Genomic DNA, 17,873 nt, shown 5'->3' on the forward strand with positions numbered 1-17,873 from the left:
GATGCAGTTCCCAAAAGACCCTAATCAACAAGTAATAAGGCCTCGAGAGAGCAATTAGAAATCTGAACTTTAATTCTCTTATAACCAGAGTGCAGGAAGTGACTTCTGCTCCAATTTGGGGTTTGCCACCTGGCATGTGAACGAGGGGGAAATACCAAAAACCTGAAATACGGAATAACTGCAGACAAGTATTTGAATAATGAGGTACAAGATCCATTTCTGTGGCAAGTAAATGTGTGTGTAGCAAAAAGCATAATGGTATAGGGGGATTCATGCCCAAATATGCAGCCCCTCTATCACACCTAGGTGTTTTCAATGCTTCTTCCCAGCTTTAGACAAACACCAAGGGTGTTCAGTGCTTGTACATGTGCAGCATCTGCCCCCCCTTAAAGAAAAAAAATTACCCCAGTTTTCCCACTTATGAAATAACAATATCTGCCCGAAGGCAACACCAACCCTTGAGATGCAGGTTTGCTCAGAACTTGTTTTGAATACTTTGGATGGGCCACTTCAGACAGGAACTGCACATTGAGTAATCCTTGCCATAGAAAGTCACGTGGCTAATGGAAAACAAAAATTGCATAAGAGCCCATCTGCGTAGCATGGCTGAGTCGGGGAATGTTGGCCAAGAGGGCTCATGCTCTGCCAGCCTGCCAAAGCTGGGGGGCACTTGACTTCCCATGCAGCTGTGACAGCACCAGCACACATCCACAGCTGGGATAACCCTCTGGTCCTTCAAACTCAGGAGGGGTGTTACTTTCCTGATTTTTCTTCCTGGGGTGCCGAATGTTTGAAGGCCATGCTCTAGTTCCCTCGGGAAGTTACGCCAAGCCAGCAGGCAGTGGGAGCAGGTGTGAGGCTCAGCGTGGCACGGGGCAGTGACTGGAGTTACCTGTAGGTGCACCCAACAGGTGCAGCCTGGTGAGGTGAGGTCCTGCGCTCTTTCAGGGGTGGGAGTGCTGAACGTGGAATGGGGCCACACACTTCCCACTCAGACTTCCAGCGGGGAGTGCTGGCAATGCCACGGTCCTGCCCCAAGCCCGGGATGCTGTGGCTGGGAGGAGGAAGGGCTGCATCCCTGCCAGCTGCCCGTAAGGACAGCACAGCAGGGCAGGCCCTGGAGCCTGAAGATCCAGGTGAATTTTAGATGTCCCAGCCTTAAAGAAATTTCAGGTCTCAAAACCTTCATTTGATGTATAACTGGAGCCAGCAGAGGGAGTGAAATGCAGGGACACTGTAGAGTCCCTGAAGAAAGGAGCTGCCAGGCTTTGATCCAGGTGCATCTGGTTCAATGACACATCTCAGACCCCAAAATGAGGGTGTACCAGATCGGCCCTGGGCCACAGGTGACACAGATATGGATTAACAGAGGCAGGTTATCACGTGTAGGAGTGAGGGGTTATCTCCTGCACCATTACCAATGGAAAAAATAGATGTTCTTGGGGCTAACATATGTTTCCAGTATGAAGAAACCAGAGGAACCTCAACCTCCCAATTAATTCCTGTTCCAAGGGGGTCTGAGTGCTGTCCCCATGAATAGGTTCAAATGCTTTATCTTCTGGCACTGTTCATACAGTCCTGAGAGTGACCATATAAAGTCCTGAGGAGAAGCTTAAAACCAGCGATGCTGATACTGCACCTTCTTCTCTTACGCCTCCAAAATATCCTGGTCTTGGCGTTATCCTAAGCACTAAATGTGACAGGCATATTCACAAACAGCTTCTCGCTGATTTCTAAGTTAACTCCTTTCTTCAAAAATAGCAATTTTGCAAAGGGATTACTTCTTCAGCATCCACTTAGGATTTTTTTTAGACTCATCTTTTAATGTGCCTTCGAAGACAGAGATAGTTTCCCCTTTTGATGGAGCATTGGCCATTTTCATTCACCATTTGATTGGAAGAGATAGGACATGATCTTTACTAAACTCTTTAGTAACGTGTGAGCTTCCTTCCAGCTGCCTCTGAAGGAGAACTTTGAAAAGTGTTTTAATCTGTGTGTTTATACACCAAAGAAACACTTCTTTTAGCAAAATGCAAAATTGTAACAAGTTGGTAGCTTTAATAATTACACTGAATACTGGGAAATTAGCTTAAAATAAGTTTTTCCTCCTTGAAGTGAGATTGTGTTTGTGCCTGGACCAAGCAACTCGGCACCAGTCTTGAACTTGTTAAAGATGGAAATCAGAATAACCACTGCAATATTGAAAAGGTAAAATGAGAACAGAATGGCAATTGGCCAGTGTTTATGAATCAGAGAAAATGATCATGGAAATCATATGAATAACCACCAAAAGGTAAATAAATTACCCAGCCTACTACTTATTTTCATGTGCAGCTTGACACAAAAGCTGAAGCCATGAATGATTTATACCTGTTTTAACAATAATACTCATTTTCCTGAAAGATGGTCAGCACTCAGGCTGCTGTGGGCACCGTGCCAGTCATTGAAAGGTTAATGTCTCAGCAGCAATACATTAAATTATGAATTATACCAGTCCCAAAATGGAAGGTTATTAGCTTGGTATGTTTAATTAGCCCAGCTCGAACTTTGCCATCTGCCAGCAGTGCCCATCACTAATGCACAGCCACGTGGGATAGGAGGGGTGGGAATAAGATGCCAGAAGCAGCAGAATTCCCCTCCTGGCCAGCCCAACTCACCTGCGGAGCTCTGCAGTCCTCAGCAGGGCCCAGGGCCACTGGCACACCCGGAGCTGCCGGAACAGCCTGGCTGTCCCCAGCCTTTGGGACAGTCACCTGCCAGGACATTTCACTGCTGTAACTGCTCAGGACAGCTGTGTCCTGGTTACACCCCAGACCTCCCCAGGAGAGGAGAGGGCAGACAGGTGTGGGCCCAAGACGTACCTGAGCGCCAGGTGTGCCTGAAGTAGAGCCCTTTCCTAGGGACTGTCCGGAGCGGCAGCGCCGGGGCCTGGCAGCGCTGCCGGGAGCTGCGGGGACAGCGGTGGCCGTGGGCCAGCGCTCGGGGATGTGGGAAGCAACAGCCTGCCGTGGTTTTATTTGCACAGCATCTCCTGCCAATAACTGCACAAGGCTACAATATTTAGCTTTTCAATAAATATTTAAATTTTGCTTCTTTGCTTATTTATTTTTTTAAAAGAACAAACAGTAAATTCTGTTGGTTTTTTTATTAGTTAAGATTATGTGATGCTTTGGAAACAGGATGCACTAAGTATTGAAATAATTTGATTACTCCCCATGACTTTGAGGGTGCTCTTGGGGAGCCTGTGTGCTAAAACTTGGGTTGGAACTGTGTTCTGGAAAACGTGGGGCAAGACCTGAACTTGTAAGAAGCCAAACAAAACCTTAATTTTAATTCTTATTTTTGTAGGTAGGATAACCTTGCCAAAGAGGAACGGAATTTGGGCAGACTTAACATCCAGCCTGTGCAGCTTCCATGAGCCGGACACTAAAATGAAGAGAGAATTTATTCATTCCCATCTTGACACAACCCACCAGAATTAAAAGACATTTTAACCTACAAGGGAGATTGGGTCAAACACTTCCCAACCTGCCTACACAGAGAAGGCCATTCAGTTCCTCTGGCTACCAAGTCTCCACATTTCTGTGTTGGATGTGAAGAATAAAGAGAGTCTGGCAGGAGTCAGGAGGCATCCAAGTCAGTGTAAGAGACAGCACCAGGTAGAGGCTCGATTCCTTTTTCCTAATATTCTTGCACTATGCAGTATATACATTATTTCTTCTCCTCCTCTTGAGCTTTTGTTGATTTCCTCTTCTCCACATCAGTGGAGCCTTTGTACTTGTACTTCTGGAGCAGGTGGCATGGTTGTAGTTGTCGGAGCAGTATGTATTAGAGTGAAACCTACAGACAGAAATAGAAAGTAAATGGAAGATGAATTGATCAGAGGAAAGGCAGAGGATGGAGGGGATAAAGTAAAGGCGAGGAGAGAGACAAGTAATACTTTGCCTGTGTGCTATGGTAATTTATTATTTTTATATGGTGCCCGGGGTGTACAGTATCTGTTTTACTGAGCAAATGGAAGAGTTCTCAGCCCCAAACAGCCAACATATTCATTTATTGTGTGACAGCCTGACAAAATGAGCAGCCAGGACAGTGTGACGAGGAATAATTTAGTGCTTGTAGAGCGTGAGTAACTTTACTTGTTGGTACCCTCAGTTGTGTATGGCATCCGATGGATGTCTCTTGTGTTTGTAATGACTTACTGTACAGGAAAAATTTCCCTTTCAGGGGAAATCTGAGTGAGGGGTGTCTTAGGGCATGGGACAGGGTTCTGTTTGGAGGAGCAAAGAGGCTGCCAGGTCAGTACACTGGGAGGGGTGAGGACCTGACCTGATCCCCTGGGGGAGCACCACAAACCCTGGACCCGGGGTGTGTGGGGACGCGCACAGGGAAGCCAGATGGGGGGGAAATGAAGGAAAGGACTCGGGAGGGAAAGCTCGAGTGTTTGCTCTGAGCCATCTCAAGCTGCAGTTTTTAAGGAGCCATCCAGCTGGGACAGCAAGGAGATGACCTGAACCAACACGCTCCAATGGGAGAGGTTCCAGTGCAAACCTGCCGTGACCGCGGCACCGGGGGAGCAATAGCTGAGTTGTTTTCCAACACAGTTATTGCCACTTAAATTGCAGTTTTATTCCAAAAGCAAATTCCAAAGTTTTATGTCCATAAAGGTTTAGACATAAACAAGAAAGAAGTCAGGAAAGTGGTATGTACTGTGTAAACAGTCTCACTTTATAATTAATGCTGGAGATCAGGCAGGAGGAATGGCTGTGCATGTGTGGTCATTCAGATTTACTGTTGCTCTGATTAAAACCTAGTTGGGCAATAATTTTATGCCCAGGTAGGGGCAGGAAGAGAGCAGGATGCCCCCAAGCAACCCATAAATAGTGTGGTGAAGACAAAGTGTTTATTACTTAGCTTCACTAAGGCTCCGTAAGTGCTCTCCCAGGGTACGTACACTCATACCCCAGATGCCAATTCTGCAAATTAGCATTATTTCTCAAATTCCTGTGTAAATAGAAGTCATTTAAATACTTGATTTCATCAGACAGAATCACCTATGGAAATGTCAGTCTCTTTTTCTCCCTTTTGTGGGGTGAGCAGAGGTTTTCACTGCCTGGGTTTTCATTTCTCTTGGAATACTTTTACTGATGACAAAACCTGGGATTCATACAGGACCCAATCTGCAGGATTCTGTCCCATCTCAGTGCCTTATGCTGGTGTAAAAGCAACTCTAGGGCGTAAACTTTACCATTTATGACTGAAATGTGTTATTTTGAATCTTCTATTTAGAAGTTTAAATTACTATGCCAAAAGTGGTTTCATAGCTAAGACACACAGGGCGTTACAGGGATTTGAGATTCTGTCACAGTAGCGTTGGGATGTTCCTTTTTTGTAATTAGAGGAGCCACCAGTGAGTTCAGCTCAGGCTTTGCTGATGGACTGTTCTTTTGTCATTGGGCATCCTGCCACTGGTAACTTGTTCAAATTTTAGAAACTTTCACAATTCTTTTAATCCATTTTTGTATGGGATTCCATGTAGAAGCAGTTACCTTAGTTAACAGGGTAACAGTAAAACAGGGACTCATAAAATCATTTTTACATGATGAAACAGTTTTCCGAGATACAACATATTAAAAGGCAAATATTTCAGGATTTTCCCAGGCTAAAAACAAGTATTTCATTTTAGGGATGCCTATCTCTCCTGTTCAGGGCAATAAAGAGTCACATTTAATACTGAATTTTGCAGGACATTGGACTTGAACATCCTTACAGTAGACAAATTGCCACTGACCAGAAGGCCAGTGCAAGGAGGTGCTGTGTTTGCACTTTTCTAGCAATTAGTTTCTTTTTTAATCATAATTGTTTGTACCTGCTGATGTTTTGAATTGTAAGAGTTAATTCCAGAGAAACAGGGAAGGAAGAAAAGGGCAGGTGAGCTTGATCAGTGGGGCACCATGAAAGGACATGGTTTCATGGTACTCTGGAAACACACCAGGAGGAATTCCACCAACATCCCATCTCATGTGCTCTGGTCTGTCGGAGTCGGTATTGTACCCATTGTACAGGCTGGGAAAATACAGCAAAAAGTGGGGGAAGTGAGCTCTGAAGTGCATTTCTGGGCACTTCCAGCATACCCTGTGTCCCGTCTGGTCCTTCATTGCAGACAGTGAGTCTGTGGCAGAGCTGGGAATAGAATCCGAGCCCTTGTTCCAACTCCCAGATCCTCAAGAGTATTTTTAGGCACTTAATACCATTAATTTTATACTCTTTTTGGCCAAGGATCTTAGAAACAAGATCATGCTTCCTCCTGAAATAATTTTTTAAGTCCTACTTGTGTGCTCTTGGACAACTTTTTTTCAGGGATTGTGTACAGTTTTGTGCTATTTAGGAACAAATGGGCTTAAAAATTAGTTTTGGGAAGAGTTCTGCATGGACTGTGCTTTTGTGCAGCCTTGAAGTGTGAGTAAGGATGGGGAGGAGATGGTGCAGAATCTTTGTGTTCTGCAGGGCAAACGGTATCCGTCCGTGAGGGGCTTTGGCAGAGGGCAGTGGCGGCTCCGGCAGCTCATGTTGGCATGCTAAAGCTGACTGAAAAGGTGGAGAAAAAGTTCTACATCTACAGATTTCTACACACAATCATCTTTTTCATTGTGCTGACTCAGCAAACCCCTTTAAGCCCTGCTCCCGCATCCTATTATTAATTAATTGATTTCCTATAAGCTCATTATTTAGTTCACCTGAGTTCCCCACAGGGTGCACAGCTGCAGACAGCGGAACAGCTCCTGTCACAAAGCGCCAGCACATCGAAAAGGCCAGGCCAGGCAAAGGGGAGGTTGAGACTGGACATTCAGAAAGTGCTGGACAAAGCTCTCAGGCATGTGGTGGGATTCTTGGGTCTGTCCTGTGCAGGGCCCGTAGTTGCACTCGGTATTCCTTGTAAGTTTCTTCCAGCTCAGGATATTCTATGATTTAGTGATTAGGAAAAATTTCTTCACTGAATGGGCTGTCCAGCCCTTGCACAGGCTGCCCAGTGGTGGAATCATCATTCTTGGAGGGGATTTAAAAGCTGTGTGGATATGGCACTTGGGGACATGGGCTAGTGGTGTCCTTGGCAGTGTTGGGGGAGCTCAGTGGTCTTAGAGGGTTTTTCAACCCAAATGACTGACTCTACAACAGGGTGGGAGAGCAGCTTCCCACGGTGCAGCCGCTCATCAGGGAAGCAGATGAGCGGAGTGCGTTTCAGTGGCTGCCCTGTCGCTACTGCACGAAGGGAGGGTCTCAAGGGGTGCTTTAGGGACTGGTCATAGGGAATACGACCGTCAGGACAGGGACAGAGCCTGTGTAGAAGAGGTTCAACTGCCCCAGGGCAGGCGTGGCAGGAAGGGCTCTCCGTGGTGGTGCTGCTGCACCGGGTGCTGCGCCAGGTGTCGAGAAGTCCTCTCCTGTGCTCCATCCTCTCCCTCACTCGGTCCAGCTCGGGTGGTAAACGTGCTTATTGCAGCGCTAATGTCCTGCAAGTGGGATCCCACCTCCAGGTATATTAGAGTAATGAGTTCACACCTAACTAATGGAGACTTAATAGAGTTACTAATAGGTTGCCTTTTCCCCCCACGGTTTATGACCCCGCGGCCGGGGCTGTCAGGGGAGGGAGAGGCGAGAGGCAGTGTCAGCCCCGGCTCGGCCCCCGGCCTGCGCCTGGCCCGGCAGCGTTTCCAGGGACATCGTCTCTCCACCTTTCTGCAAGGAAAAATAAACAGTTTGAGGCTCCTGTGTCTTTATTAAACATTTCCTTTAAGCTGCATACTTTGGCTCCCTGCCCAAATGCACCAAGAAAGCATCCACAGAGCAGCTCCGCCGCGGGCTGCTGGAGCGAGCAACCCCCGGCGGGGTGAGCACCTGCGTCGCTGGCTGTGGCCCACGGTGTCCGCGGGCCCCCGGGCCTGCCGGAGAGGCCGATGTGACGGGCCGGGCCGGAGCGGGCCGGGCGCAGCCCGGGGGCAGAGGGTGACGGCGGCGAGGAGCGGCAGCATGGTGGCCCCCGGCCAGCACGCGGCTGCGACGTGGCAGCCAGGTGGGTGGGCAGGCGGCAGCGCCGGGGCACCACGTGTGCCAGGGCCACGGGCGAGGGGCCGGTGCCAGGGGCTGCGGGCGGAGCGGCCGCGGGGCTGAGCCGGGGGGCCGGGGGCCGCTCCCGCCGTGGGCACCGGGTGAAGGCGGGCGGCGGGGCCGCTCGGACTCGCCCGAGCGCTGCCGGCAGCGGCGGCCCCGCGGCGGGCGAGGCTCGGCCGGCGGCGGGAGGGAGGGAGAGAGGGAGGGAGGAGGGGGCGCGGCGGTGATGTCAGCGCGGCCTCCGGCCGGCGCTGCCAGGTAAACAGCCGGGAACAGCCGCGAACAGCCGGGAACCGCCAGGGAAGGCGGCGGCGGGCTGGGCCGGGCCGGACGAGCCGCCCGTAACCCCTTCGCGCCCGCGCCGCTGCCCCGGGCCCGGCGGCAGAGCCGGGGCTCGCCCGTGCCACCGGGGGGGCTCCCGGCGTGGGCAGCGCCCGGGGGGGGACCGGGGATGCGATCCGGCCGAGGGACCCCACCGCTGCCCAGGCTGGGACAGGGGCCAGAGCCGGGCGCTGGTGACCGGCGCGGCTCACGCAGCATCCCCGGCAGCCGAGCCCCACAGCTCAGGTACAGGCGGCTCCGCAGCGGCTAAGAATATCCTTAGTTTGCTGTTGCCTCATTAACCAGAAATGTGCCTTCTCTGCGACGCCTTCGGAGCAGCCCAGCAGTTTAATTAGTAACTACGATAAAAGCTACCAGTGCTGTTTGGAGACAGGGTTTCTAAATCCCTGTCATCCCGGACAACGTGTGGATGGAACCATCGTGGAGTTGGAGCCTTCAGTCCCCTCCGCCAGCATCCATCTCGGCAGAAGGGATGCACAGCTCCATGCGGGCTCTGCCTGGGAATGGGCATGGATCTGAATCTTTCTCAGGCAGGACAGGGTATTTTTTTTCAGACATTGTCCAGTGAATACTGTGCATCATCTGTATGTGTGTCCTGTCCAGAGTGGCAGAGAGGAACTGGAAGGTAGGGAGCTGAGGAAAACCCCCAGAGAGCCACTGCTGATGGCCAGGTGCCTGCTTCTCCCTGCTCAGCACTCTGCTTTCCCCCTAGAAAACAAAGCTGCCGTCATACGAGTGCCCATAAAACACGAGGCATCCTGAGTGCAGAGATTAGTGGTAATTTTACAAGGACTCAAATAACGTCGGTCTGCAGGGTGCAGCACTGCCTTGAAAGGGAACAGCAGGCATTTCCCCTGGAAGCAAGTTTCCTCTTTAGAGCAGTTTACGGCCGAGGTGCAGTGTCACATTGTGGCACAAATACGCTGACAGCCTTTGGTTTGGAAGATGAACATTTGATACCTCTTTCTGCTGCCAAAATGCGCTGCCGAGACCCAACTCCCAGCACGGTTATTTTTTGAAGCATTATGTAATTGGATTGCATGGTCAGTAGTGCTTCCTTAACAAGCCTTTCAGCAAACCCTCTGCCTGCTGCAGCCAATCCTCAACCCTTACATACACACTTACTCACGCAGGCTCAGTCTGGAGTAAACTCGCTGCTAAATACAGTTAGAAAACAGACGAAACCAGGCTGGGAATAGATCATCTGCTTCCCTGCGCTACGTGAGCCATGGTGTGGCCAAGCCCTGGGTGCTGCTGGTATGAAAACGGGGTCATGCTGACAAATCCCAGCTGAGGGGTCACCGCTGCCTCCTCTGCTGTGCCTCTCCCTAACAGGATAAAAAAATCTGTTTTTTGGAGCACGGATAGGAAACTGAACCCAGTGTCCTTGTCTGCTCTCACCCTACCATGACTGCCCTGAGCTTTGGGGACGAGCTTTGGGAAACCTCTCCGCAGGCGCTCAGGCCCAGAGCGACAGGGCCTTTATCCCAGGTTTTGGTGAAAGCTGAGGGGCTGAATTAGGAACCGAGGCTCCGCTCAGCTCCCCGGCCTGTCCGGGCACCGTTCCCGCAGCGTGGCCTGCGGGGCCTGGCCGGCTCGGCCCTTCGCCGTGTTTTCCAGGAGCGTCCCTCTCCTCTGGCCGCTGTCGGCCCACGGGTTATGGCTCTGCTGACTCACGGCTTCCTGTTTGTGATTGCTGACTGGTGGCAGCAATTGCAGAAGCAATAAGAGATATTAAAAAGCGTGAACTTCCACTGGGACCAGGAGATACAATTAGGGCTGTGCCAAGAAATACACTGCAGCGAGCTGCGGAGCCCTGCAGCCCCCCGTTCCCTTGCTGCAGGAAGTAGGAAAATGAACATCACTGGCCTTTTATCATCTCTGAACCCAAATAAAAATTGCATTTGACTTCTGAAGCTCACTCTGGCTCTTTTCCATGCTCCTCCTCAAAGCCTTTGATCCAGCCTTCCTGTCTGGGTCTCCTCTACCTGCTGCTGAGATGTAGGGATCCGTGTTCTGTGCTTTCACCTGACTGATTCTCCACGAAAAGCCTGCATGAGGCTGTGTAAAGAGGCTGCTTTAGAAGGCATGCACAATGTAATACTATTTCCATTCTTTTTTTATGGGAAATATCTCTGGGGAGAAGCATGAAAGTATATGGAGAAGGTGCTCTTTGATCATTAAGGTCTAAATGCAGCATCCAAACTGCATGTCTGTTTCTTCATATTATGCTGAAATTCATCTTGAAGTGCTACTCCTGGGTGGGCATTTTCCTGTTTCTTCTTCCTTGGCTTGAGCATTTGGAAGCATTGCCACCAGTTTCATCTCCAGCCCTGGTGAGGATTGTCCCTAAAATTATTTCGCCACCCTATTGTTACTGTATATATCAGTCTTTCAATGTGTGTTTTAATTCCATTTTTAGCCTGATTGTCAGAATGTATGTTCTGGTTATTCAGCTGAGGACAAGAGGTGGAGGATGGTGTTCTATGAACTGTGTGTCACTGGAGGACAGAACATATGCTGAGGCTGATCTTTGATGGATTGAAGCTACAGTAGTTTGCAGCTAAGAAAAAAAAAACACTTCACTTTTGTGTGAGCATTAAACTGATTTTTAATTTTTTTTTTAACCCTGTGACAGACATAGGGCCGAGAACTGGTACAGAGAACAGACATTAGGGGAAGAAAAAAATCCACCCCAAAACCTCAGTTATTTCAACACATACCAAAAGTGGATTGACAGTGGATGAAGAGGAGGAGGAGGCAATAGTGAACACACAACACAGTTCAAGCTGGCAAGGAGCCCTTTCTTGAAGAATGTAAGTTTAACCTTTAGCATTCAAGTGTCTGGGCTTAAGTGTCATTATGAGCAATACTTTCCTCCAGCACAGCCTCTCCTGCTTGGAGGAGGGTTCTGTGCAACCTCATCCATTTTCCCCTTTCCTGCGTATAAAAATGTGTGTTTCTGGTTGCATATGCTCTGCCAAGGGAGAGCATCTTGGCACAGTGCAGGTGGCCCTGGATGGGTCCGGGCGAGGGTCTGCCTGGCCAAGGGGGCTGTGGAGACTCTTCCACGGCTCTGGACTGATGGAGTGAGTGCTTTGGGGTTTACTGGTTGAATTTAGGCTGAAGGTTTTGTGCCTTGAACTCACAAGTGGAGCTGGCTGGGGCAGGAGGCCTCGGGCTGCCCAGCCCAGGCGCAGCACACCAGGTACCTCGGTTTGCTGTGGCCACAGGAGGAAGAGGGATCTGCTGGCAAATTGCTTTTGGGAGAACCAAAGTCAAATGAGGAGCGGGAAGGGATGGGCCTGGTGTTGCCGTTGTCATCATCATCCCCTCCAGTGCCAACCTCACCTTTTGTTGGAGGCACATAGAAAAAAATTAGAGAGACAGCAGCAGACGAACATCAGACCTGGCTGTGGACAGGCTGCATGTGCCCCCTCCCCCCCCAAATCATCTCCAGCTGTAAAACACTTCAGGGCTGACAGAAACCACACGCAGCCCAGCCATAACCCAATCTGCAAAGCTGCATTCCAATAACAATGCAGCATGGACCTAAGAAACACTGTCCAGGATTCCCGTGGCAGGATGGGTGCTGGGGTGGGGGTGACCCCCTGACGCTGGGTGCTGGGGGAACCGGGGGGACAGCGAAGCCCCCCAGCCCCCCCTCCTGCTCCCTGGCACTCGCCCCAGCACAGCCCTCCCGGGGCACAAATGAACGCATTGTTGGCGGCCAGGCAGGCGCTGGGGATGGCTGCGGGGGATGTGGCGCTGCAATCACAGCCTGGGCCCCCAATTTCAATATGCGCCGCTCACGTCGCCGCAAATGTCAGATGTGCTTATGTTAAATACAGGTAATATCGTGGCGTGTGGCTGAGAGCGTGATTCCTGCAGATATCTTGTCTGATGAATTTTGCATCTTGTGTTTGTGATTTTTCTGTACAAAGAAGTACAGGTTTTAGAGGAATAAGAGCAGATATTTACAAAGAGATAACGATGAACTGTTTGATTAACTGCAGCAAAGATGCTATGTCAGATCCGATTTCTCACTGCTTACAACACAGGGAGGACATGGTTACTATATAGTAAGTGCAGCTGGTGCTGGTGCTTAACTTGGTGAATAATTCAATGCAGACTTTCCTGCAAATCTCCAGCTTAATTCTGAAATAATTCAGAGGGAAAGAAGGCTGATGGACTATTTTCCAAGGAGCATTTGGTACCTGGCTTGCACGGAGATGAGAGGGTTGCATTGCTGTCACTGCTCCTGGCCCACAGCGGGGGGTGAGCACAGGAAGTGCCAGCCCTGGGCCGGGGTCCCTGCGCAGCGGCTCCGCCTGACAGACTCAGACTCGCCCCCAGACAAGCCAAGGTGTCTTGGTCTCCCTGCTGACACACTCTGAATTCTGTGGAAACCGCCCTGTAGTCCAGAATTCTTCTCAATGCTGAAAATATGTTTTTTTCCCTAATTCTGGGGGAACTATAATTTTGTTTTATAACTTATTTCCCTCTTTTTTTCCTCTAAGATGGTTCCCAAACATTTATTGTGGGATTTTTCATTTAAAATAGTTTTCTAGGGAAATTACTGTGACAGTGATTTAATTGTTTAATTAAAATCTGACATTGATGACAACATAAATACAATAGGCATGAGGTGATAGAGGCATTAAATAAGTGCAATTGTGGAATACATCCATAGAGTGCTCTGAGCACATGGAGCCGCTCACAAAGAAATGATGTTCAATATTTATCAGGTTAGTGACTTCTAATTAAATGCCAAGACTTTTTTCTTCATTTCTCTCAAAAAGCCAAGAAACATATAGATGTATTCCAAGTGTTTATTTCCATGGCAAACACATCCACTCATGTTATGGCCTGCAAAACAAGCAAATGCATGTTACAAACCTGCTGTCTGACTGAGGGGTGTTTACTCAGCCTGGCTGCAGCAGCCTTGCCAGGTTTGGGGACAGCTGGAATAGCCCACAGAGGTCCTGTCACTCCCACTGCCTAGAGCACAATGTCTTTTAATAATCAGGTAAAACCCCAGAAATATATTTGAGACAAAAGAATAAATGTTTCTTTGAACATGTCCCCCAGCCCAAACCCCCCCCCAAATCCTACAGCATTTCTTCTAGAGCAATAGTCTCTTCCCTCCAGCATCCCCGTGTCTCAGGAATACGGGCAGCAGCCCCCCCAGTAACTGAGGCAAACATGACTGCAGAAGAAATCCCTGCTATCTGGCTGAAATTGCTCAGCAGTGTGGCTCTCCAGCCGTGCTGCATTTTTGCATCCCAACAATGACTGTGCTGCTGCTGGAATATCCCTTTCCATGCTTCTTGCTGGGCGTCTCTAAATGGTATCAACTCACTTCTGCGGCTCAGCAAGCCCTGTGCAATCCATCGCCGTCGATTGCCTGCCCTTTCCCCCTTCCAAACCCAGAACAAACACATCTGCTCCAGCTCGACTCCCCTCAACCTTCCCCCCTTCTCCCGCTCAACTCCACACAAACAAACTTTCCAAAGGAAAAGCTAGCTTACCTGGCCAATGCTTTGGGCATAGAGTCATACAAACTGATCAAGGCAGACATCCTAACTCCAGCACAGGGATTTGATTGCAAATTTCCATTGCAAAGGAGCAGAGGGAACTGGAAATCTGACAAATGCCTTCAAATTGACCCGTGTTTCCACAATGCACGCAGTGTTTAAAATGAATGGCAGACTTTATCATTTGGAGCTCCTTCAAGGACTCTGGCCTTCCATGCTTTGTTCTGATTCTTCAGACACATTTCCAAGAAGCACAGAGCTATGAAAGTGGATGATATTATGGAGACTTTTTCTAAGCTGGACCTCCCCCCTCCCAACAATAATTTTTAAAGCCTGAATTTTAAAAGATAGCCTGGAACTTTTTTTTTAGCTCTCCCCATACATCAGCCTTTTGTGCCTCGTCAGCCTCTGGCACCGCAGAGCCTTGGCCCAGTCCCCCTGTGCTGGGCGGCGAGCAACGGGATACGCTTGTGGGATCCCTAAAAATTCACCCGAGTCCAGTGCTGTCACCACAGCCTTATGCAAATGCGGCCCACCCCTGCCTCCCGAGCCCCTGGCAGCCAGGTCATGTCTCCAGGGGAGGACCTGATCTCCCTGCAGAACCCAGGGAACTGGAGCTGCTCACCCCCATTTTACATGTTAAAGGTAACAACTATTCTTGCGGAGAGTCCTGTACAGAAAGCCATATTTGCTGCCTCGGAAAAACATTTTGCTTCAAAGTTGTTCCTCTTAATTTGTATATATTTCTACAAATAATAACTTCCCTTTAAAGCACCGGTATTTGTTCCATCTGTTCAAAATAACATAGAAATGAAATGATACAATTCTTTGCGCAAATACATCAGATATGGCATGAGACAAAAAAATGGGTTAATCTAATAATTCAGCTGTGTCTTTACCAAGTTTCCTATGGGAAAAATCAGTCTTATTTTCCCTGCAGATCTGATACTAAGAGCTTCTTTCTACTAAGCACATTAAAAGCTATTTGAACCCAAAATCCCATCTATACGTATGCAGAGATACACATATAGAAACAAGAGGCATCCGCACGATTGCAGATGAGGCTGTATCAAAATTTCTAATCAAAGTAAGGGAAGCCCCTTTTTATATTTTAGCATTCAGATTGTCTTTTTGCCTAGAACAAAGAAATCTTACGGGAAGTATATTTTTTAGAGGAGACACACATGCACATACATGTAATCATACCTAACGATTTCTGTATGAATTATCCCTTAATTCCTTGGCTGCATTTCAGTCTTTGCGTAGTGGTTTATCCGCTGGTCCTGCAGCCGTTACTTGTTCCTTCCCTTCTTTTCACACACAGCCTCCCCTCATCACCTCTTTTTGCAACCTGGAAAACTGGGAACTCTCTCATTCCCCAGCCCCCAGACGTCTGTCTCCAGGATGAGGGGTAAACCTCTGCCCTCTGCTCATCTGCTGTTTCCCTTCCCAGCCTGAGCTGCTGCCTTGCCAGGAGGGGAGGGAAGATGTCCTAGGACTTGACCCCAGGGCAGAGCCTGCTCGGGCAGGACCAGCTCCCAGGAGGGTGGGGGGGGCGCAGGGCGCACGCCCCTCTCCCCGCTTAACCCCTCCGCTCCTCTGACCTGGCGCCTGCTGCCCTCCTCCCTTTCGGGGCACTCGGGCTCGTCCCGGGAGCGTGACGGAGAAGACGGAGCACCGAGGGGCTGTCGCAGGAGGGCTCCGCGCAGCACGGCCAGAGGAGCAGCGGGATCTCCGAGCAGGGGATGTTTGGTTTGTGTTAACTACCCAGACAGATGCACTTCGGCATGTTTGCCTTTATGGGATCCATATGTTGTCATGGGAAATTAGAGGACAGCGGCACACAGCTAGAATTCACGATGCAAGCGCGGAGACAAGATCCATGGCTCCAGCCCGCGCCCGCACACGTCCCTGTGGAGGTGCCTATTTCTGGAGCATCCACAGTCACTTCTTTGCTCCCCAACTTCCCGACACATTTCCTTTTGCTTTGCTCTGCAAAAAGTGTGGTCACAGGCAGCATCCGCACCCTGGGCCACCAGATCCACAGCCTCAGGGGAAAAGAGGTACTTACTGAGTTATCCCAAGTGCTAAAGGCAAGGGTTACTTTATTCTTGCCTCAACTTCTTCCTCAACCCACGTTTGGTTCACGTTCAGCAAGAACGACAGCTACAAATTACATGCACCTTCCCAAGCAGCGCACCAAGCAGCCCGAAAAATTCTGATTCCTCCAGGGCTCCCTGGTTTGGGGGTTGGTTGGTTTTTTGGGTTGGCTTTTTTTTTGGTTTTTTGTGGTAGTTTGGGGGTTTTTTTTTGTTTTTGTTTTTGGTTTTTTTTTTTTTTGTGTTTCCTTTTTTTTTTTAAAGGTTTGGGGTTTTTTGAAAGTGAGTACATTAACAATTATTCTTCCATAAAACCAGACAGACATGTATCAAGCAGGGACTGATTTTTAAGGGCAGCTTTTAAAGGCAAACTGGTCCCCCTCTAGAGTCAATCCAACCACCAGGACTCACGCACAGCATGCCCGGGTCACCGGGCACACCAGGGCTGCAGGTACAACATCCACAGAACCGTGGCACCTCTCGAACCCTGAGTCTTAAAACCTGCGACTTTCTCCCAAACGCAAGACACTTCCAGCAATGCATCAACAGTACAGTCAAATTCCTAATCACCCGTCCTCTTCCTTCACCCCCATCCCACTTAAAGGGACTTGTCAAAATTCCAAATGTCAACCCCCACGTTAAGAAATAGGGAAAGCTCAAGACATTTCATTATAATAGGTACTAACAAACATGCAGTTTATTACCTTGCCGTATAAAATACATCTACATTAAGGTTCTCCCAAATGGAAAAACTGACCGCAACTGCATTCCTTGTTCAGAGCTATGAAACAAACCGGGAAGATAATTATTTGGGTTATTATGAAAAGAAAAAAAAAAATAGAAAAGGAAAAAAAAAAAGGCAAAAAAAGGCAAAAAAAAAAAAAAGCTTCTTTAGATTTTCAAGACATGATTTAATTTAGATGCATTTCTGATAGTAATAAAAATAGCTTCTTTTAGAAGGATGAAAAAACCATATTCCTGAAGCCTGGACAGAGGTTCCTTACTGGTTCACCTCCTCCTGAAATTCAAATCCCACGTTCCCAGCGATCATCAACATTTCTCACTAGGGCTGGAATGGGGAGGGAGAAGCTCCTGGAAATAAAAATTTTAAATAATAATCGGACATGGACCCGAGCAGAAAATGAAAAACGTTACCGTTAGGCTAGAGAAATATTTATTTAATCAAAGCAGAGGTTCTGGTGGGACTGGAGGAATGTTGTATCCTTTCCTAAAAAAAAAAAAAAAACCCAACACCAACCCACCCCCACAACCCCCCCAAACCCCGGCGGGGGGTCGGGGGGAGAAAAGAGAAAGCAAGAAAGAAAAAAGGCAGAGGCACAGCCGCCTCCTGGAGTTCCCCATTGTCCGGGGCTATAGAGAGCCCCAGAATGGCATTAAACTCACAAAAGGCACATTGTGCGGGGGACAAAAAAAGCCCCTTCTTCTACAATAACTTTTAGCTTCTTATTTTTAGAAAATGACAAAGCTGTTGCCAGCGATGGCTGGTGAAACCTGTAGCCCGGCTCCCAGCGCGGCTGGCCGCAGCCGCATTGATCCGCCGGCCCGCTCGGAGCGGCGGCCGCCAAGTTTGAACGGGGCCGGGCCGCGCCGCGGGGATGCTGCGGGCGGCGGCGGCGGGGCCGGCGCGCAAAGTTGCGCTCGCTGCCAGACGCAACTTTCCCGGCGGCTCCCGGGGAAACTTCGGCGGTGGCCGGCCCGCCCCGGCTCTGCCCTGCGCGGGGCGGCGCGGCCCCGCCCGGGGCGCGGGGGCAGGTGGCCCCGCGGA

The 17,873-nt window shown here is 49.4% G+C and overlaps 2 protein-coding genes and 1 long non-coding RNA gene across 5 annotated transcripts in view; 1 reads left to right on the forward strand and 2 right to left on the reverse strand.

The window, feature by feature from the left end:
- ZFHX3 (zinc finger homeobox 3) overlaps positions 1-17,873 on the forward strand; it is a 395,458-nt gene that overhangs the window by 252,148 nt on the left and 125,437 nt on the right. For all 3 annotated transcript variants that reach the window (XM_042022867.1, XM_042022869.1, XM_042022868.1), the window contains one exon: positions 3,349-3,659. The gene's annotated coding sequence lies outside the window, so the exon portion shown is untranslated. The remainder of the gene's footprint in view (positions 1-3,348; positions 3,660-17,873) is intronic.
- Positions 7,792-8,649, reverse strand: LOC121662040 (basic proline-rich protein-like). Its single transcript, XM_042022823.1, has one exon. It carries the CDS (start codon positions 8,647-8,649, stop codon positions 7,792-7,794), a length of 858 nt encoding a protein of 285 aa, XP_041878757.1.
- On the reverse strand, positions 13,034-17,327 carry LOC121662084. Its single transcript, XR_006015171.1, has 2 exons — positions 13,983-17,327; positions 13,034-13,320 (listed from the first exon to the last, which is right to left on the reverse strand). It is a non-coding gene; the product is annotated as an uncharacterized LOC121662084 (long non-coding RNA).

Source organism: Corvus kubaryi, unplaced genomic scaffold, assembly GCF_017639235.1.
Source record: "Corvus kubaryi isolate FWS band 111438036 unplaced genomic scaffold, C.kubaryi_AGA036_p1.0 37225, whole genome shotgun sequence".
NCBI classification, from domain to species: Eukaryota; Metazoa; Chordata; class Aves; order Passeriformes; family Corvidae; genus Corvus; species Corvus kubaryi.

Coding starts and splice junctions, on each gene's coding strand:
- LOC121662040 (XM_042022823.1), bottom strand. CDS start 8,649: ATGCTGCGTGAGCCGCGCCGGTCACCAGCGCCCGGCTCTGGCCCCTGT.